This window comes from Balaenoptera ricei, chromosome 16 (genome assembly GCF_028023285.1).
Source record: "Balaenoptera ricei isolate mBalRic1 chromosome 16, mBalRic1.hap2, whole genome shotgun sequence".
In the NCBI taxonomy this organism is placed as follows: Eukaryota; Metazoa; Chordata; class Mammalia; order Artiodactyla; family Balaenopteridae; genus Balaenoptera; species Balaenoptera ricei.
In genome coordinates this window covers 30732978-30754057 of record NC_082654.1, presented here as the reverse complement: position 1 = coordinate 30754057, position 21080 = coordinate 30732978, and the positions used below count along the sequence as shown (strand labels likewise).

The following is a 21080-nucleotide window of genomic DNA, read 5'->3' as shown; positions in this document are numbered from 1 at the left end:
TGGACATAATTTTCTCTATATGTTCACTCCAGATCTTTATAGAAGTAGTGGCTGGGAACCCCAAAGCTTCTGACTATCAGGATGGACATAATTTTCTCTATATGTTCACTCCAGATCTTTATAGAAGTAGTGGCTGGGAACCCCAAAGCTTCTGACTATTTGGGGGGAGAGCTTTTGTCCTAGACAGGAATGGGAGGTCCCTAACCTTATGTGATGGGCAGTTCTGGTCCTGTGGGGGTGAGTGGGGAAGGGGGTGCTTAAAGAATGTAAATAATGGGATGAGAGACACTCTGATACCTACTGAGTTTGGAGCATGACCTTCCACTCCAGGCTCCAGTGGAGGGCTGCATGGTGAAGAGCACAGACTCGGGTCAGAGCTGTGTAAACTTGGCTCAGTTCACGCAGCATTCAGCAAGTATTTATTAGGCACCTACAGTGTATTGGGCACTGGAGATGTAGGAGTGAACACATGGAGCTTATTTTCTATTAGAGGATACAAAAAAATTTAAAAAGCAACAAGAAAATATGTAGGTGGTAACAAATACTGGAAATATAAGAGAGGAGGTCAAGTACAAAGGGGGAGCTGGGCAGAGGATGTGGGGTGCTGTCAGATAAGGCGAGACCTAAGGGGAAGTAAGGGAAGAACCAGGGCAGGGGGTGTCTGGGGAAAAGTACTGCAGCTGAGGACACAGGCCCAAAGGACCTGTGGCATTTTCAGGAAGCAGTGGGCAGTCGGTGTGGCTGGAGTGAAGAGAACAGGAGATGGGCTCAGAGGAGTTGCAGGGCCGGGCCCTGGAGGGCCTCACAGGCATGTAAAGACTCCTTGGGTTTTACTTGGAGAGAGATGGGGAGACTTGGGAAGCTCTTGACCAGAGTTATGACATGATCTGACTTTAACAGTCTCCCTTGGCAGGGCTGGCGGCAGGGAGACCACTTAAAGAGGTCAGAGATGATGGTGGTCTGGACCATAGAGCAGAGCTTCCATCAGGCTTCTCCTGTAAAATGGGGGTGGGAGTCGTACTTCTCTGATAGGATTGTTATGAGGGTTAAACGAAAGAATATATAAAAAGTGCCTGGCGCATAGAACGTGCCTAATAAATATTAGCTATTATGGTTATGGATGCAGGCAGGATAGCTTCTCAGTTGTCCAAATGCATGGGGCTGTCCTGTTCTGGGTGACCTGTCTTTTTCTTTTTTAATTAATTAATTAATTAATTTTTGGCTGCGTTGGGTCTTCGTTGATGCGTGTGGGCTTTCTCTAGTTGCAGCGAGCGGGGGCTACTCTTGGTTGCGGTGCCCGGGCTTCTCATTGTGGTGGCTTCTCTTGTTGCAAAGCACGGGCTCTGGGCGCGAGGGCTTCAGTAGTTCTGGCACACGGGCTCAGTAGTTGTGGCTCGCGGGTTCTAGAGTGCAGGCTCAGTAGTTGTGGCGCACGGGCTCAGTTGCTCCGCGGCATGTGGGATCTTCCCGGACCAGGGCTCGAACCCATGTCCCCTGCATTGGCAAGCGGATTCTCAACCACTGCACCACCAGGGAAGTCCCCTGGGTGACCTCTTAACTGGGAAGAAGTGCCTCCTCCTGGAAAGACACTCCTGAGGTCTTACCCAATCAGCCTCATGCTCTCTAAACGTGGAGAGGCCCTACTAATCAGGTCCTGAGCCCTCTCACGGCCATCACAATGGTGTATGTGTGTGTGTGTGTATGTGTGTGTGTGTGTGTGTGTATGTGTGTGTGTGTCGGTGGCAAAGTCACTGGAATTCCTGCCTGATCCGCTGCAGAAAATGTTCACATCTTGGATTTCATGGGAGTTTTCTGTTTCCAAGGGAGGTCAAGTAGTCATTCTTACTCCCATTTTACAGATGTGGAAACTGAGGCGAGAGTAGTTAAGTCATCAGTCCAAGGTCACACAGCTAGCTGATGGCCAAGTCTGGACTGGACTCCAGGTCTCCTGACTCCCTTTGTGGCGCTCCATGCGCACCTGCAGCCTCGCCGGTCTTGCCTGTGTGCTGCCAACCCCAACGCTGGTGCGGTCCCACCACTGCCACCTCCAGGGAGGCTGACCTGGGCCTGGCTCCCTGTCCCTCTCTCCCTCCAGATCGAGCGGCAGCTCTTTGAGGAGACTGTGAAGACCCTCAACAGCTTCTACGCAGAGGCGGAGAAGATTGGGGGCAGCTCCTACCTCGAGGGCTGCCTGGCCTGTGCCACGGCCTACTTCATCTTCCTCTGCATGGAGACCCACTATGAGAAGGTGGCTCCTTCCCCCACGGCCCCGCATCCCCTCCCCCAGGGCTCCTGTGCTCCACCCTCATCCTCAACCGGTCCCTCTCCTTGCAGGTCCTCAAGAAGATCTCCCGATACATCCAGGAGCAAAATGAGAAGGTCTTTGCCCCCCGAGGCCTCCTGCTCACAGACCCCGTGGAGCGTGGGATGAGGGTTATATCCTTTCCAGCTGTTCCGTGCGAGGGCACAGAGCTGCCGGCCAGTGGGCCCCTGGTGAGGCTGCTGGGAAATGGGACCACCTTCTGGGCCTCTGTTCAGGGATTTCCTAGGGTTCCCCACACCCCTGGTCATCGGCCCCTGCCTCCACCTCAAGTTAGTTCTGTCTGTGCATTTTAGGCTTTGGTTTTATTGAGCTGCATTTAATCAGTGCTTAATACATGCCAGATATCATAGTAAGTGCTTTGAAAATACGAATCCATGTACTTCTCTTAAGACCCCTATAAAGTGGGTAACTCTTCTTATTGCCTTTGTAGCTGACCCTGGCTCAGGGCCGCCCAACTGGTGACCGCCAGAGCCAGGATCTGAGCTCAGGCCCACTCTTCAATGCTCTCGCATGTAACCCTCATTGAAGCCCGTTCAATGAGCAGGTCCTGTTGTTGCCCTTTTGCAGATGAGAAAAGTGAGGTCTCGGTGAGAGGCTGGCGTTCGAGAGGGTTATAGGTCTGCTCACTCCACCTGGTCAAGGTGTACATACATCCTGCCCCCCAGTCAGCAGCAGAGGGTAGAATTGTTTAAAAATAACTTTTACTGGAAAACTGACAGGAAAAGAGTGAAGAAAACTCAAATCCCAGAACCTCATGCTTACAAAGCCCAGGGAGAGGCGCTTCTCGTCTTTGCGACTTTACTATGTGCCAGGCATTGTGCATTACACGCTTTATTTCATTTAATCCTTGCAGTAACCCCAAGATTCTATTATTATCCCCATTTCACAGATGAGATGGGTGAGCTGAGATTTGAACTCAGGACACCCAAGTCCTCACACTTCCTGTGCAGTAACACCCGCTCTTGGGCACATCCCCATCCTGGGGTACAGTGGTTAGACCCACTAGAATGTAAGCTCCTGGTCTTGGCTGTGCGCAGGAGCATCTGAGCTGAGTGAGCGCAGGTGCGAGCAGGGGCTTGGGTCTGGCTCCCCGGGCCTCTGAGTCCTTACTGTCTGGGAAGCAGCACCAGCTCTGCCTCCCGCTTCCCCATCAGCCAGTTCCTGTCCGCTTGCATCCCTCCTTAACGCCGCCCCAGATCGAGATCTCCATCTACGAGGACCAGTGCAGCAGTGGCAGCTCCAGCAGCGGCAGTAGCAGTGGCAGCGGCAGCAGCAGCGGCGGGGCGGGTGGCCGGTGACTGGCCGAGAGTCCCTGCAGGGAGGTGTACGACTGGACTGAGGGCCCTGCAGACCTGTGGCGGCTCCGCTACCAGAGCACCCGCTTCTGAGTCGTTCTCTGGGCCCACCCTGCTGCCCAGGGCAGGAGGGAGGGTGACCTGCCCAGTGTTGCCTGAGGGCCATCAATGGCGTCCCCTGCCCCTTGCCCCCTGGCAGGACGGTCCACTTCCTGACCTGGCTCTTACCCAACGGGGCTGGTCTGGGTCACACAGAGGCAGGTTTTCCAGGGGGAGGCTGGGGTGGGGACAACACAATTTGGACAGCCCCTCTCTTCTGCAGCTCCCCTGCCAACACCCCAGAAGAGGGTCTGTCACATAGAGACTTCCCATCCTGCACGTTTCCTCACCCCAAATCTCACATCCACCAGGACTCCCTCCCTCGGGGCCCTGCTCCCCATGGCTGCCTCCCAGTGTCTGCTTTTTCTGATGCCACCACGGGGCCTCTGCCTGTCTGTGACCCTGCCTCCACCAAACTCAAGGTCTGGGGACACAGGAGTGGTCAGCCTACGGGCGCTGCGGTGGGGAGCTCTTCAGCCCCCTCCTGACCTCTTCTAGACTCATGGTGTCCCTGTCCTCCACCCAGAGCCTGGAGGTCATCTTAGCCTTGCCAAGAAGCGTCCAAGTCCTGCGACTTTGCAGGCTACCGGGTGCTGGTGGTGGGGCACATGGCCTGGGGCTCTGGGAGGTTATATGGGGGTCTGGAGAAATGCCTCATGGAGAGATGTAGCCTTGGGGGGTTTAACCTCCAGAACTGGAGCCAACTTCCTGAGATTAGAACCTGCACGTGTGTGAGAATGAGTGTGTGTGCACGCAGGCACATGTGTAAGTGCACATATGTGAGTGCACTATGTGCATGAATGCACCTGTGTGTGAGGGCAGGTGTGTGCATGAGTGCATGGCAAGTGCACCTGTGTGAGTGTGTGTACACATGTGTGTGTGCATGTATGTGAATGAGTGCACTTGTACGTTCCCCTTGGCTGCTGGGCCAATGACTGCCCCTCTCTGCATCCTGTCTTATCTTCGTGCGCCACGGTCTGCCTGCTTCCCTGTGTGGGTCCAGCCTGTCCCCCTGTAAATAAATGTCCTAATGTCCCTTGCCCCTTGCCTGGGCTGCCAGCTTGGCTCTTCTTCCTGGCCTCTCCCCTACCTGCAAGGTTCTCCCCACCTTCTGACTGTACTGTGTACATTCTAACAAAAAAGAAGTTGGGGTTCTAGGAGAACAGAGCCAACCTTCCAGGGCCTTCCGTGCCCCCCTCTCAGTCCCTCATGACAAGGCAATGGGGCCATGGACACTGCATATTCAGCCCGCCCAGGCTCCGGGGCTCTCTAAGGCTGTGTAAGTGAGGCTTCTTTGGAAGGTCAAAGGAGCTGCTAACCTGCAGGGGAAAAGGCAAATTCCTTTCTTGAAAGGAAAGAGGGGTGTCCAGCCAATGAGGCCCTGCCTGCCGACACCCAGCAGCCCCATCCTGGTGCCTGAAGATGGACAGAAGGAGACTGCCTGCCTCAGCCGGCAGGAGGTGCTAGAGTGGATATGAAAGACCAGCTAGCCAGGTAGCTTTCTGGAACCAAAGAGGGGCCTGATTTTCTTTTGGATGCAGGAGCAGTGTGTAGGAAAGCTCCAGAGAGCTGGAGAGGGCAGCCCAGCCCCCGAGCCTAAGTGGGTCCTGGTCCAAGGATGCCCCGGGTGAGCTTGCGGCCCAGTGGGCTCCAGCACAGCCCCTACCCCTATACCCACCCTGGCCCACCGTATGGCTGGGGCTGACCTGTGCGTCTCCTGTGGGAGGGCTGGGCGTAGGCAATGTGGTGGCCTTTTGCTTTATTATTTCTTTTTCCAATAAAAGGACTTGCCTAGCTTGAGGCTCTGTGCTGCTTCTCTCCCCCACGGTGATGGGAGGCCAGATCTATGCCCCAGGACCATGGTGAGGGGGTGTTTGGCCGCCCACCCACCTCACGCCGAGGAGGCAGGGCTGAGTGTGTTCCTGAAGAGGCAGCACCCTGACACGGGCAGGACGGGCCCTGTCTTCTTGGAGCTTGCAGTCTAGTGGGAGTCAGACACTCTGCGTCCCTAATCTGGAGCCTTTATGCGGCCCTGGGATTCTTAGGTGGGGGGAACAGGTTGGACTGAAAGCCAGGTCAAAATCAAGTCATGGATTAATTAAATACCCATTTCTTGAGCTCATATCTGTTCGGGGTTGGATCACACAGGTCACTCAGTTCTAAAGAAAACTATGCGGGTGTTGGAACCTAGTAGAGTTGTGTCTTGGCTTTTATAAAACGAAATAACATTTAATGAGCACCTACTGTGTGCCAGATACTTTGCTAAAACCATGTGGCACAGGTGTGGGAGGGCATTTAAAGTCATCTAAGTGAGGCAGAATGGAGGCCCAGAGAGGGTGAGTGACTTGCCCTAGGTCACACAGCTGGTTGATGATAGTGCCAGGTTTAGAACCAAGGTCATCTCCTGACCCAGTGCTCACTCACTCTGACACTTTGGGGATGACACCCAAATGGAAGTTGCCTGAGGGTGTAGGATGGCCGGGGTCACACATTCAGGTCTGTGGGCCAAGAGAGGATCCCACCAGACCGTGGGGACAATGGCTCCACCTCTGGGTGGGAGTCTGGGGGGGCCCTCTCTGAACAGGACCCTGCGTGGCTTCCCTGCTTGTACTTTCTGCTCCTAAGGGGCAGCTGGACTTGCTGACTCTGCTGAAACCTGGGGTGTGGGTGGGTTGTCACAATGGAGGCTGTTCTTTAACATGCGGTTAGGTTCATTTTGTCTGTCCTGTTTGCAACATTATTATTAGTAGTAATAATAAACAAACAATAGTAGCTAACATTTATTTAGCACTGACTATGTGCCAGGCACTAGGCTAAGACTCTACATAATTCATCATTCAATCCTCACAACGACCCTCTGTGGTGTGGACTATTATTCCCACTTTACAGATGAAAAGACTGAGGCTCACAGAAGTTAAGTAACTTGCCCAAAACTATACAAGTAGAAAGTAGCAGAGCTTGGCTTTGAATCCAGACAGTCTGACTCCAAACTGTGGGGAAGACGATACCAGCTTCAGAGACCCCCTCAGCCATCCTAGGGTGAGGATTTGGCAGATAACCCAGGGAAGGACTTGGAGCTGTGCCTGGGCTCCAAGGGAGGTCTGGTACCTTCAAGCCCAGGGCATCACGGGAGTGTGGGTGGTTGGGCTCCTCATGGGCGTGCGGGGCCCACAGGGGCAGCTTGGTGAAGGGCAGTGAGGGGAGAAGCCGGCTGAGGCGTGGCTTCTCTGCCTGGCTTTCCTCTGCTGGCTCAGTTATGGGGGAAGTGGCAGCCATATCCCTGCAACCTCCTTGCCAGCCAGAGACAGGCCCCATCAGGCCCCAGGAGCAGAGGAACCCCCAGGCAGCTCTGGACTGCTGCTCCCCCATCACTGTCCCCTGACTCTCCTTTCTGGCTTGCTTTGGCCAAAGTCAGGGGTGTGTGCGAAAACCACAGGGTTTACAGAAGCTCATGGTGCCACCGAGTGGTGGCATCTTGCACTGCACCTCCAAATCAAAGCAGATTGGGCCAGAGCATCTCAGCTGCTGGGAAACTTCTCTGCGACCCCCAGACAAGCAGCTGCTCCCACCTGCAAGGACTTTTCTGTGACTTCCAGAGTGGCATGGGGCAAAGATGGAGTCCAGTCTGTGGTGACTCTTTCTCCCTATGGCCAGCCACTGGGGTGCTGCCTTTCTCCTGGGGGTCTTGCAGCCTGGGAAACCTGACCTCCCTTCTCCATAGCTCTGGAAGGACTTACAGTGACGCGGTGTCTGGCAGGAGGCACCCACACCTGGTTTTGGCTTTATTGTTCACCATGGGTGAAGGCAATGCAAAGAGCACCCCAAGTCAGACCTGAATTGGAGCTCCGGCTTCATGACAGTTGCATATGGTGGAAAGACCTGGAGCTTTAGTTTCCCCAGCTGTAAAATCGGGATACTAATACTTTACAGAATTGCCTAGACCTGTGCTTCTCATCCTTGGTCGTAATCAAAGTTATCTGGGGAGCAAGAAAAACCACTGATGCCTGGTCCTGTCCCCAGAGATTCTGATTTCATTGTCCTGGGGTGCAGCCTGGGCATCAGGAGTTTTAAAACTTCCCCTAGAGATTCTAGTGTGAAGGCAAGGTTGAGAACCCCTGGTTTCGACTGTACCTAGAGCCTATGAGCTTTTCACAGGCCTCTGAAGATACCTGAGACCTGAATGGAAAAGTTGATTGGTTCCATGAATTCAGCCAGACACAAAATGAGTATGACCTCTATGACTGCACTTATAACACATTCTAGTAAAGGCAAAACTAATCTATGGTGTTAGCAGTCAGGATAGTGGCTGCCCTGGGGTGGGGGGCAGCGAGTGGAAGGGGGCCGGGGGGCTTCTGGGGACTCCTCATGAGCTGTTTCTCCAGCAGTTACATAGGTGTGCTCACTTTCAGAGCATTCATGGAGCTGTACACTTAAGATTTGCATATTTTCTATAAGTATGATACATTTCAATGAAATTTACCAAGAAAGTTCATTGGCTTCAAAATAGGAAAAGCAAGCACAAAACTGAAATTAATGTTTTATTACATATCTACAAAATGTAACATTATGTCAAACAGTCAACTGCAATTTAACTCGAGTCGTGTGTGTGTGTGTGTGTGTGTGTGTGTGTGTGTGTGTGTGTGATTTAGTGAGGGTTGCGGATGTATATGGAAATGTTTGATATGATGAGGGGTGGGGCATTTAAAAAAGAAGGTCCCTGGTACCTAAGAAAATCTTAGAACAGCCCAGGTTTATGCCAGGAGCTCTTAATCTTGACCCCTTGCCCTTGTATGCAGAATGATGTACCTTTAACTGGGGAAGAGAATCCACAGCTTTCAGCAGATTCTCAAAGGGGTATGTGGCCCCCTGAAAAGGTTAAGAACAACTGGTTTTGAGGAGCTGGTGAGAAATTGGCCACGAATGTGCCTGGCATGAAATAGGTGTTCTTTCCCTCCTTTCAAAGTTCAGCCTTCCGAGGTTTCCACAGAACCCTTCTCAGGCGACTTTGGGAGGATTTATTCTCCTGGTGGCACTGAGGGCAGATTGTGCTGTGCTCACAGCTCTTCCTCTAAGAGGCTATTTAAAGGGCCTGTCACTTCAGCATCTGCTGGACAGCAGAACTTAGCGTCCCGGAGCTGCACAGGGACTCGTGGTTTTGACAGGGATGATGGAGGAGGTGGAAGAGTATGGAGGGGGTCAGAAAGCTGCACCGGTCCGCAGACCCCTGGTCAATTGCTTAACCACACTGAGTCTTAGCTTGTCATTTGCAAAATGAGAGCGTTGTGAGAAGGCATCTTTGTAAATGATAATCTGTTTCTCCAATGTAAGATGTTGTTATTGCTGGAGTTACACTAGGATCTCATTATACTGTGGCCTCATGATGTAGATTTATAGCCAGGTTCCAGATTCTTGCATAGAACAAGCAAAATCCAAGGGTTCACTGATCCCCTAATATATGCGAGGAACTCCTTTACAGTATTATTCCATTTTGCTCTTTAACACTCTTGTGGGTGGTTATATTTTTTTTTTTTTATTTATTTATTTATTTATTTATTTATTTATGGCTGTGTTGGGTCTTCGTTTCTGTGCGAGGGCTTTCTCTAGTTGTGGCAAGTGGGGGCCACTCTTCATCGCGGTGCGCGGGCCTCTCATTATCGCGGCCTCTCTTGTTGCGGAGCACAGGCTCCAGACGCGCAGGCTCAGTAACTGTGGCTCACGGGCCTAGTTGCTCTGCGGCATATGGGATCTTCCCAGACCAGGGCTCGAACCCGTGTCCCCTGCATTGGCAGGCAGGTTCTCAACCACTGCGCCACCAGGGAAGCCCGGGTGGTTATATTTGAATTCTCATTTTATAGATGAGGAAATTAGATGGTTAAGTGGCTTCACGAGCGCCCATAGCTAGTTAGTGTCAGAGCGAAAGCTTGAACCTAAGTCTCCGACCCCAAATCCGTCTCTCATTCTGCCACTGTGTGTCACAGTCAGACAAAAGGTTCCGTTCTGCCTGGATTGACTCATGAAGACAGATATCAGGCTCAGAGAGAAGCATGTGGGCAAATGCAGATACAGAAAAATTAGATTTGCAGGGGCACGAAGGGGCTAGTTATTCTGGAGTAATTCAAGTTATCGATTTCTGTAATGGAAAAGTGATTGGGGACCAGCTACCACCTGAGAGCTGTGCTGAGCAAGGCCCTGGAACGGGAAATGTTGTACACAGCTTACAAGACCTTCTGGTGGTGATGGCCTTCCTCCTGTCCCAGTTCCTCTCGAACTCTTGGGGGGGCGGGGATCTTGTCTTGCTTATTTCTACCACCTCCCTCCCCCACCCCAAGTGTCTGGTGCAGTGCCTCACCCTTGGCAGGTGAACGAAAAGTGCAGTCCATCACAGGCTGGCAGGAAGAGACAAGAACATACAGACCTGAGATCCTCAGGCCCCTGGGGCAACGTGCCACTGAGAAGCAGCTTAGGCAGATGCAGACACAGACAGGTAAGTGGTCACTGAGTAACTCAATTAAAGGGTGACCCCAGGCCATCCCCTGCACTGGGCAGCTTTAATAACGTTGCCCTGGCCGTGATCTTGTGGCTCTGCTCATGATCTCCACCTGGGAGGGGAGGGAAGGGGAGGAAGTGTACATCCTGACCCCACTCAGCCCCTGCCTGGTGCTCCTGGGCACCCTTATTTTGAGGTGGTAAATCCTTGTGGGGCTGAGTACTTTGCCCGGAAAGTCTGGCCCTGGGGTCCTAGAGGGTGAAGTACCATGGGTGGATGGATAGGTGGATGGATGGACGGATAAGTGGATGGATACAGGGAAGATGTGTATAGGGAGATGACTGATGGATCAGAGGTGAGGGAGAGGGCTGCCTGGCTTGAGACAGATGCTCGCAGACCGTGGAGAAGCAGGTGAATGGATGGATACTGATCGGCCCTGTGCTCCCCAGTGCAGATCAAAATACAGGACTGGAGCTCTTCAAAGGGAAGATGCTGTGTAGGCCGGTCCCCAAATGAACTCCACATTTATAACTGTGAGTGATGGTTGTGTCTCGTTGGGAAAGATTCTTATAGGTCTAACATCGTCCCAGTTAATGACTTATGGATTGTTGTAAAATCAGGCACTGCTAGAAGTGAAAGCAGGAGGTTAAAGGGCCTGGAACAGATTTCATAATAATATCTGCATTTTAACAATCTGGGCAGTGTACTGAGCACCTTAGACGCTCTACCCTGACGAAGCCTCACAAAAGCTCTATGAGGTTATGCCTCCATTTGCAGGGGATGAAGAAACTGAGTCTCAGAGAGGTGAAGCCGCTTGTTTAAGGCCACTGCGGAGTGCGTTGGTGGGGTGCCTGGGATTCAAACCTGAGTCCATCTGATCCCAGAGTCTCAGGGTGAAGAGCGAATTTTAAGGAGAGATGGAAGGAAAGAAGGAGGGAGGGAGGGCTGCAGGGTTTGCGGATCAGCTCTGTAAGAAAGAATGTGGTCTTTGACACCCGAGACACCTTCTGCCCTGGGTGAAGCTTTGCGAGCTCCCGGCTTCCTTCTCCCTCTATCCTCTCTGTGTCTGCCTTCAAGGCCTATACATCTTGAGCTTGGGGACTGGAAAGTGCAGAGAAGGTGTATGTGGGGTTTGCCTTCCTCCTTTCGGCCTAAGCGTGTCCCTCTGCTTGTCCCCAAGAGCAGTCGGGGAACGTGACTGTGCTTTTGTCCCTTCCCTGGGGCTCCGCACGCAGGTCTGGGCTGGGGGAGGAGAGTCAGCCCTTAGACTTTTTTGCGGGGGGTATTAAATGATTCTGGGGGATAAATCCTTCGTGACTTCTCTGGGTCTGGCCATGAAGGACAATGAGTTACCTTTACGGGAATTATTCTGGGCCCCTTCTGGAAGGCAGGTGGGCAGGCATGCCGAGGTCATGAGATTCTGGGCAGGACTTCCTGGGAAGGGGTGACACAGATTCTCCTTCTGTCCCCAGCCTCATCCCCTATGCTTCTGACCCTGTCTGCAGCCTCCCCTCTCTGATCGGGACCCTCTCGGCACCTGGTGTCTCCCCCTGGCTCTCTCGTCCTGGCTGTGTTCCACGGTCCAAGCACGGTGCCTGGATTCACTTGGTGGGCACTTCCCCTGACTCTGATTCTGTGTCAGCATGATAGAAAGGACAAGCACTGGCCCCCATATTTCTAAAATACTTGATGCAACTGTGCTTCTGAAATACTTTGAGTTTTCTGGAGAAGGAGGCAGAGTGAGGCAAGGAGTCTCAGGCAGGAGTCAGATTCCCAGTTAGGCTGTGGTCCTCAGGGAAGTCACTGCTCATTTTTGGGCCTCCGTTTCCACATCTGAGAAGGATGGGGCAGAACTAGATGACGTCTCAGGTGCCTCTGTATTTAATGATCTAGGATTCCGTGCTGGTCAGGGGCGAATCCCTGGGCCAGCTCACTAGCTCCTGGTGACTCCTGCTCTGTGCAGCTCAGTCAGTGCCACGCCCTCCCTGCTGGGTTTATCGCATTTTATGAGTATTCTCTTGGGAAATGGCACCTCGTGAGAACGAAGTTGAACACTTCAGCACAGCCCAGGCCCCGGGAAGGTTTGGTCTGCTCCCTCATGGTCATTTTCGGTCCTGAGATTGCTTCAGTTCCCTGTGGGCGGCCAATGTCCTCCAAATCTCCCACACTGCAGGCTCCCGGTGACCTGGGCCACGGCAGGCTGTGCTGGGAGCCACATGAGATTTGGCACTGAATAGATCTAGGCTCCATCCTGAACTCTGCTACTTAGTAATATTGATAACATTTCTGATTTATTGGGGGCTTACTAGGTGCTAGGCCGGCCCTATGTCAAGTATTTTATATCATCTTGTTTAATGTAAAAACTTTGTGTGGTAGGTATTATCCCCATTTTACAGATAAGAAAACTGAGGCTCAAACACAGCTCAAATACCTCTTTCTCAGCAAGGCCTACCCTGAGCCACCCTATTTAGAATGGCATTCTGCCTATCTCAGCGCTCCCGATTTGCCTTAATGCTGCTTCCTCCTTCCCACCTAACTTGTAACATACTATATACTTTACTTATTATGTTGTTTAGTGCCTGCCATATGTCACCAGGGCTTTCAGGAATCTTTGCCGGTGATGTTCACAGATGTACATTCCAAGCCACTAGAACCATGCCTGGCACATAGTAGGTGTCCGGTGTATGCCGAGTGATACCTGGTTAAGTAATCTGCCCAGGTGTCAGTTACTTAACTAGCCGTGTGACCTTGGGTAACATTGTTTCTAAGCCTCAGTTTCTTTGGTCATAAAATAGAATAATAGCATTTATCCCCTAGGATGGGTATGGGGATTAATGGAGATGTACAGTTTTGGGCACACGGCAGGCATTCTGTAAATGTTAGCTCCCTTCCCCGAGGAGGGTTTTTTCTTCTTGCTTCTCATTGTTCTCTGATGGCCTACCCTTCGACCACTTCAGAGAACAAGCGCTGAAGGAGAGGGTTGGCGTTATCTGTGGAGTTAACCAGCCTGTGATCTCTCGCCCTCCTTCCTCCTCCTTCTAGGATGTGCCTGCTGTTAAGGAGATGCAAGCAACATCAGCCCCTGACAGGACGTGGCTGGGGTCTGGTCCACACCAAAGGACAGAGATGATGGCTGACCCTGGGGAGGGAGAGAAGGGGAGGGACTAGGCTTGCCTCCTGGGCTGAGAGTCTCGGGGGGGGGGGGCGGGTATCATTCTGGAATCTGCTGGAAAAACCCAGCTGGCTCCCTGAGAAAAAGAAGCGTTCGTCCTCCTGTCTCCATGTGACTCTGGAATGATGACCAAGGGTCCTGTTCAGAGGCGGGAGTGGAACCCCTGCTTGAGCTGCAGTCCAGTGGCGGGCGCCGGTCAGGGTGCGATGCCCAGACCCTGGGAGGGGGCCATAGCAGCCAGAGTGACACAAAATCAAACTCCTGGCCCTCAGAATGGCACCTCCCCAGAACAGGGCTGGCAGCTGAGTAGATGCTTGAAGAGGTCACGTGGGTGATTCACAATTCTGTGCCTGGTGAGGGGACTCGACACAGGTACTGCCATTTCTTCTCGCAGCTTGAATGTCACTGTGGGGAGACTGTCTCAGATCCTGGGCCTCCAGGGACTCCATTTCTTCTACCCAACCCACCCCTTGACCCTGGGCAGCGTGAGAGACGGTGCTTTTGTGTAACCAGCCAGCTAGCCCGAATGGAGAAGGAAGAGCACAGGCTGGGGACAGACCGCCCTGACAGAGTCCTTCCTCTGTCCCGTTCCAGCCGCATGCGTCTCGGTAAAACTGGGATGATTACAGCACTTTCCTCCGGGGATTGTTGTGAGGATTCAACAAGTTGATTCCTATTTAGTTTAGAGCTGACCCAGACATGCTGAGCTCACTAAATGGAAGCTATTATTGTCATTTTAAGGGGTACATTCCTGGGAAGAGGAGCATTCTTGGGCGGAGTGAAAATGGTATTATTATTATTTGGCTTTTCTTGAAAAATGGGAAGTTCTGGCCATGCTGGCCCATCTTCCTGCTTTGCTAGAGTGAGTAAGGGCTGCCCCCTTCAGCGGCTCCAGCTCGCCATTTGCATAATCCCTTCTAGCCCATTCCATTACTTCTCAGCCCCTGAAGGCATTTGCTATTTCTGTTACAAACTCAGGTCCAGCAGAAGCCAACAAAGATGTCAGGAGCCTGAGTGGGGCTAGCAGACAAAAAAAAGACTGAATTGTCTGTGCTCAGAAGGGAAAGGCAAGGGTTTGGGCGCCCATGGGCCTCAGGGCAAGAGGAATTAGAAGAAAGAGTGACCTTGAGCCTGGCTAGCTTGGGTGTGGCTCTGTGCCCACCCATCTGTGGCTGGTTCAGCACAGGCCAGTAAACACACTGGACTGAGGCACTGGGCTTGGAAAGCCTGGGCTCCTGGCCCACTGGGGAGGTCTTGTTATTCGGGGGCAGGGAACTTGACGCCCTCATTGTCATGGTCCTCATGGGAGGGACCCAGTGCTTGTCACACGGGAGGGAGGTTCTCAGTAAATGCTTGTTGAATAAATATATGAACGAATGCAGAGAGCTAGCTTTCTGGTACAGCAATCCAAGAATTTAGCTAGCCTTTTTAGAAAGCCTCTCTGAGTCCCGTTCCCATCCCGTGCCCTGGGCTCCTCCATCTGGCTGGAGGAAGGCAATATGGGGACAGCAACCAAGTCACCTTCACTTACCATTGCACGCCCAGAGCCTAGCTCAGTACCTGGCACATAATAGGTGCTCAACCAATATTTGTTGAAAGACTGAATGAATGAAAGAATGAATCTAACGGAAAGCCTTCTTACCCTGGAATCAGGATATTGTAGTTGTGCTCTTAAGCAGCTGGAGGGATTTTGAACTGCTCTTTTTAACTCATCTGGCCCCACCCACCAAGTAGGGTAAAACCACACATATATACCCAGTTATAAGAAACTCGGTGTGCAGGAATTCATGGTTATTACTTATAAGGCATCCTCTGAAGTTTGCTGTCACCTCGGATCTCCTGATGTCCTTGTCAGGCTGTCACACTAGCTGTCTTATCCCTTATTTCTCGTGTTGTGTGTGCAGCCAATCAATGGACACTGTTATCTTGTTATTTACCATTGCATTTGGAACCATCGCCTCTGTGGGCTTTGGGTTTTACTTATCTCACTATCTTAGATCCGCTTGTTCTTTTCTAAAAAGGCAGCATCTTCCAGAATGACGAGGGAATAGTCTGAATGGTGACAGCGCTGTCTGTTACCCCCCTGACAAGATGGGGTGGTGGCAGAGGGCTCCAGCTTTGACTCGGGGACCAGCTGGCTCGTGACCTTGGGCAGATCACTTCACCTCTCTGAGCCTCATCTATGGGGCCCTTTCAGATCTTTAATTCCATGTCAGTACACAGGAGTGGGCTTCCCAGAAGTGGAGTGATTTTTAAGTGGGTGTACGTTTTCTGTGAAACTGTAGCTGTTTTTATTTTAAAACTTTTCATTTAAGCTCCTATTCCGAGTGTAAAAACAGCACTAGCTATGAGGAATTAATAGTTTGTGATTTATGGGGCATGTTATTATTATATCAGAAAATGGTAGTTTCTTTTGTTAAATATATTTTTAAAAGGCTTGGTGTATTCTTAAGTGTGATTTTATTATATCTTGGGGTGCCTTTTCTCCCCGTAAAGAATAGATCTGTGATTTATAACGCACCTTCTCTACTGAAGCTTGTCATGAAAGTATTCTAAGGTGTTACATCATTCCCACAGGTGAAGCTTCCAGGAGCTTCCAGGTTTCCAAGAATATTGCAGGGGAGACCAAATTGCAAGGTTCTTTCTAGAAATCAGGGTAACCTGACACTAGCCATGCCTATGTCCAGCCACATATTAAGGGGTCTTAGAAAGGAAAGAGCCCTTAGGCTCAACTCTCCTGTCATTTAGATGAGGGAAACTGAGGCCCAGAGTGGAGAAGTGACTTCCTCAGAGCACTCCATGTCTGCCCCTTGCTCATCCCACATCCCTTACCTGGTCCAAACCCCAGTCCCCGACACGTGAACACTGGTGCACGAACCCAACCACTGCTTATGCCTGGGGCAGACACTATCTCATGAGTTGCTGCCCAAGGGCCATGTGATGGAAGGGCTGCTGCTAATTCAACATTCCAACCAGCTCTACTTGCCTCAGACACATTTTTTTTCCCACTAGCTAGACACTAATACCCAGCAGAGAGTTTATTGGCATGATTTCTCCAGAAAGAGGCTGGAAGACTTCGCAAGTTCAAACTTTAACATTTTTATCAAGAGTCCCAAAGGGCCACCCTTTCCCTCTCCCATCATGACCACCAACCCCAATATGGCTTTCTCTACCACGGGCAGTTAGGGCCCGCAGAGCAGAAACAGCACAGGCCAAACCAGCAGACATGGGACACATAATCAACTGAGCAAGGAACCGCCTGGGAGCCATCTTTGTTAAGGGCAAAATAAGCCGCTCATGACACTGGAGGATACAGAAAAGACAGGACTATCTTGATTCTTCTGAAGGAGTGAGGGAGGCTGGATGGGGGTAAAAAACATGTTCTCAGAAAGCATGCAAAGAAAGGCTTCACAAACAACTAAGGTGACACAAATATCTCCCACACTTCCCTTTTCAAAGATGGCCACCCCCGCAGTCCATTCAGAGGGAGCGCGCAGCAGAATCTACTGGGTGTGGAGAGAGAGACAGGCAGTGGGAGAGATTTAGTTTGCCACAAAGGTTGTTAGTTTTGTTTTTGTTTTTTCCTTTATTGATGGAATTTAAAGTGCATATAACTGAAGGCAAAGTCCAAGGCCTAGAGAAAGAGATGAGGCCCGAGAGAGAGGCTCAGAGATTCTAAAGGCGGCAGAAGGATACCCACCTAAAAAGGCCACTTGAGCTGCAAAAAGCATGGGGCAGAGAGATAGAAAATGGGAAAAAGAGAAAGGGCGTGGGGGTGGGGTGTGGGTGTGGGGAAGCGTTTGGGAGGAAGAAGACAAATAGCAGTTCAGAAATTCAGACAAAGGTGAGTAGTAGGAGTTAGTCTATATCCCAGGTAGGAAAAGGTGGGCTGAACTTAAGGTAGGAACATTAGTTTTAGGAAATGTGAGAAGGGGAGAAATAAGAAGAGCAATAGCCTCTGGCCAGGACACAGCACCCCAGGGGCCCTTCAGATGATGGCAGTAGTGGTAGGGCTTCTCCAAGCCTCTGTTATGGTCTTCCTTGGAGACCCCACGAGGGTCTAGGGAGACTCCCTCCAGCCAGGGGAAGGCAGGGGCCGGGGACCTGGATCTGGGGCCTCCCAGAGCTCCCCAGTGGAAGGCAAGTTGCCTTTGCTACTGGACCATGGCGGGGGCTCCACTCACCCACACAGGCTGTGCCGTCCTCGTTGGGCTCGTAGCCCCGACTGCATCTCTTGTTGGTCCGGCACCTGTAGCTTCCGTATGTGTTAACACACACGGGCTTGTCTCGAGGGCACACGAATGGGAACTGGATGCATTCGTTGGTGTCTGAAAGGCAAGGGGAGCAACTCACTGGGGGCTGTGGGCAGTGGATCCTTGCTCAGGCTCTGCTGCCCACCCCTCCCCCGCCGTGACCTTGGGCATGTCCTTTCTTCTCTCTGGGCCTCAACTTCCTCGCTTCAGTCCCCTTGGCTGGCTCCTCCTGTACTTGACCTCTACACGTGGGGGGCACTCAGGCTTGGTCCGGGGTCTTCTCTTCTATCTACCACACTTTCTCTAGGTGGTCCCTTTGTATATGGATGATTCCAGACTTTCCAACTCCAGCCATGACCTCTCCCTCGGGCTCCAGACTTGTGAATCTGTCTACCATGCATCTCAAACTTACTAGGTCCAAATGGAACTCTAGATCCCCCTGGCCCTCAAGCCTCTTCTGCCCCCTGTTCCCATCTTCTCCAACTCAATCAATGCCACCGTCAGTCACTTGGCTGCTCAAGCAGACATCGGAGTGATCCCCGATTCCTCCGGTTGCCTTACCTCTGCAGGCAATTTAACAACAGATCCTGTCAGTTCTGCCCCCACAGTACCTCTCCCATTTGGCCACCTCCTTCTCACTCCTCTGCCACCAGCCTGTCCCCAACCACCAGCAGCTCTTGCCTGGATTTCTGCAGCTGCCTCCCTCCTGGCCTCCTGGCTTCCCCCCTCCCTCCAATTCTATCTGCAATTCAGCAACCAGGTGATCTTTTGAAAATGTGAACCACATGTTTTTTACCCCATCCAGCCTCCCTCACTCCTTCAGAAGAATCAAGATAGTCCTGTCTCTTCTGTATCCTCCAGTGTCATGAGCGGCTTATTTTGCCCTTAACAAAGATAGGCTCCCAGGCGGTTCCTTGCTCAGTTGATTATGTGTCCCACGTCTGCTGGTTTGGCCTATACTCTCCTGCTTAACTGCAAAGGGCCCTGAGCGCAAAGTCCAGACACCTTTCTAGGGCCTCAAGACCCTCCTTAACTTGGCGTTTGGCTCGTCCATCCTCTCCTGGCACAGTGGCCTCCTTCCTGTCCCTTTGACACACCAAGCCTTTTTCTTGTATCCCGGTCCTTGCTCCCGCTCTTCCCTCTGCCAGGAAAGCTCCTCCCTCCAGTCTTTCTGTGCCTGGACCCTTCTCATCCTTCAGGTCTCAACTCAAAGCTCCTCTCCCTGTCCACGTCACCTAGAAAAGTCTTCAGAGAGCACCTTGCTTGACGGTTTTTTAACTCATCTCGTCCAGCGTTCGGGTCACATGTTTGTGGCCTGTCTCCCAGACTAGAGCGGATGCCCCTCCAGGGCAGGTGCTTGGCCTGCACCCCCAGCTCCCCGCGCGGGGTGCTATGTAGGACGCACACAGATGTCTGCTGGATGGTGAAAGGAAGACGCGGCTGCACTGGGGATGTCACGGGGTCTGCCCAGCACATGGGGAAGATGCTGGAATTTCTGTGTACGTGCACTGTCTGTTTAGAGTGGCTACAGAGGGGACATGAAGAGCAGAGGGGACTAATTTCCTCCTTAAGCCACCCTTCGAGCCATCCTCCTCCACTTCTCACTTGTGGTCCTTTGCCCATGCAGCGCCCTCCACTGGAACACTATCTCCCCTCTGCCGGGCGAACTCCTCATCACCCATCAGGTCTCAACTCACACCTTACTTTCTCTGGGACACCTTCTTGGACCCTCCCTAGACTGGTTTAAGACCCCACCTTTGTGCTCCCACAGTCCCCTCCCCTCCCCCACCCCAGCCCCGCTCAGGCTGTGTGGTCATCGCTGTTTGTGTGCCCCTCCCATTGGCTCTAAGTTCCAAGAGGGCAGGGACTGCGTCCTTCTTGTTTACTCTTGCATCTCAGTAGTAAACGCATTCACCTGGGGCTGATGAGTATCTGCAGAGGGGACTTGGGAAGAAAGCTGCCTGAGCATCTAAAGGGGCAGGTGGAGTCCTTGGCCTGACCCCTCGTTGCTGGTCACTGGGATGGAAGACATTGGGTTGAAGACCTTCTGGGTGCTGAGCCTCTAGGCTGCCCCTTGCCCATTCCAGACCCTCGGGGGACTTTTAGAAGGTCCCTGGACCCTCACAGAGCTGCCTCACAGAGCCTGGCCGTGCTGCAGTTACCTGGCCCCCAGCACTGCACAAGGCTGCAATTTCCCTTCTGTACCATGACCACATGCTACACCCTGGTTTGCTCCAGTGTCCCCCAGCCATGCCCACCCTTGCTCACCGGCCCCCTTGCTTGCTGCTCTGTTGGAAGGAGGATGCGTGCCCGCCCTAGCCACCACGGCCCCCTGGGAGCCAGGCCTCCCTGTGAGCTCTGTCCAGGTGGCTGTGTGTCTCCTCTCCATGCTCATTCTCTCTGTATGCATGGCAGGGAAGCACTGCCAATTCCCAGAGCTGCTGGTCACTACCATCACTCCCACCTTGCCGAGTCACCTGGAGGTTGTCTTGGCATCTGAAGCCTCAGGGACAAACAACACATTCGCCTCCTCACCCTTCCGCCCCTTGTCTGCAACCTGAGCCTTGCCAGGGCCCAGGCTGACATTCCCCAGTGAGATTCCGGCCTCTGCCTTGTCCCCTGGTACCGGCAGGCAACTCACCCATGCAATGGCCATTTTCCTGCTGGGAGAATCCTTGGCCGCACTGCAAGGTAGGCAGAAGCAGAGACACTAGTGAGTTGAGAAGATCCCATCTCAGGTCCCCTCCTAGTTACAGCCGCAGAGCAGCTGTCACCCTGACCCCCGAATGAGGGCTGCTCTCAGCTCTGCGCCTGGGAGATCCCCTCCCTGCCAGGCCCCTTCCCTTGCGCTGAGAATAGGAGACTGGGCGGGGAGGCCAAGAACAGATCGGTGTAAACCCCTGCTCACTCCCCTTGCATGGGACCCACATGCCTGCGCCGGGACGCCTAACAGAGTCTGTCCCTCCTGTGGCATCACCCTGAGACAGGCCGGGTCTCAGGAAGGCAGAGTGTAGAGAGGGGTGCAGAAGCTTTTAGAGGTGTCTGCTCACTCCCCGCGCCCCCTTCTCTGAGAACCTTCCCCACTCACGGGGGTGGGTGCCTGCAAGCCAGGCCGTCCCCCACCTCTGGGCAGGGCTGGCTGGACAAGAGGTGGACATCCCAGCAGGAGGAGGGACTCAAAGGCTTTGCGGCTAGGATCTGAACTAAGTGGGGCTGAGACAGAGATTTTGGCGCCTGGTCACGCCGGGCTGTGGAGGCTTTGCTGTGTCTACGTGGAGGTCCCAGAGACAGCAGGCTGGTGGCTGGAGGCGGGGTGGCCGGGGACTCGAAGCGGAACACTTTACACAAGACAGAAATGTTGACTGTTGGAAATGACAAATGACGGGGTGCTGGTGCGGCTTCCTGGGGAAGGATAATGCTCCCCCCAGAGCCAGTGCACGAATGACAAAGG

At 52.6% G+C, this 21080-nt stretch overlaps 2 protein-coding genes across 7 annotated transcripts in view; one reads left to right on the top strand and one right to left on the bottom strand.

Moving 5' to 3' along the window:
* The window catches only part of ZFYVE27 (zinc finger FYVE-type containing 27), a 124019-nt gene extending 121587 nt beyond the window's left edge, over nucleotides 1-2432 (top strand). For 4 of the 5 annotated variants that reach the window (XM_059900418.1, XM_059900415.1, XM_059900416.1 and 1 more), the window contains one exon: nucleotides 2335-2432. In XM_059900418.1, the coding sequence (XP_059756401.1) occupies nucleotides 2335-2375 (41 nt within the window). In that variant the 3' untranslated portion in view covers nucleotides 2376-2432. Of the gene's footprint in view, nucleotides 1-2095; nucleotides 2204-2334 lie in introns of those variants that run through there. The other variant, XM_059900417.1, reaches the window with a different exon arrangement.
* Nucleotides 2433-3007: 575 nt separating this feature from the next.
* Nucleotides 3008-21080, bottom strand: part of CRTAC1 (cartilage acidic protein 1) — a 148019-nt gene continuing 129946 nt past the window's right edge. The window contains exons 13-15 of one of the 2 annotated variants that reach the window (XM_059900413.1): nucleotides 20271-20313; nucleotides 17561-17704; nucleotides 3008-3635 (exon numbers count right to left, since the gene is read on the bottom strand). In XM_059900413.1, the coding sequence (XP_059756396.1) occupies nucleotides 3505-3635; nucleotides 17561-17704; nucleotides 20271-20313 (318 nt within the window). In that variant the 3' untranslated portion in view covers nucleotides 3008-3504. Of the gene's footprint in view, nucleotides 3636-16459; nucleotides 16736-17560; nucleotides 17705-20270; nucleotides 20314-21080 lie in introns of those variants that run through there. The other variant, XM_059900414.1, reaches the window with a different exon arrangement.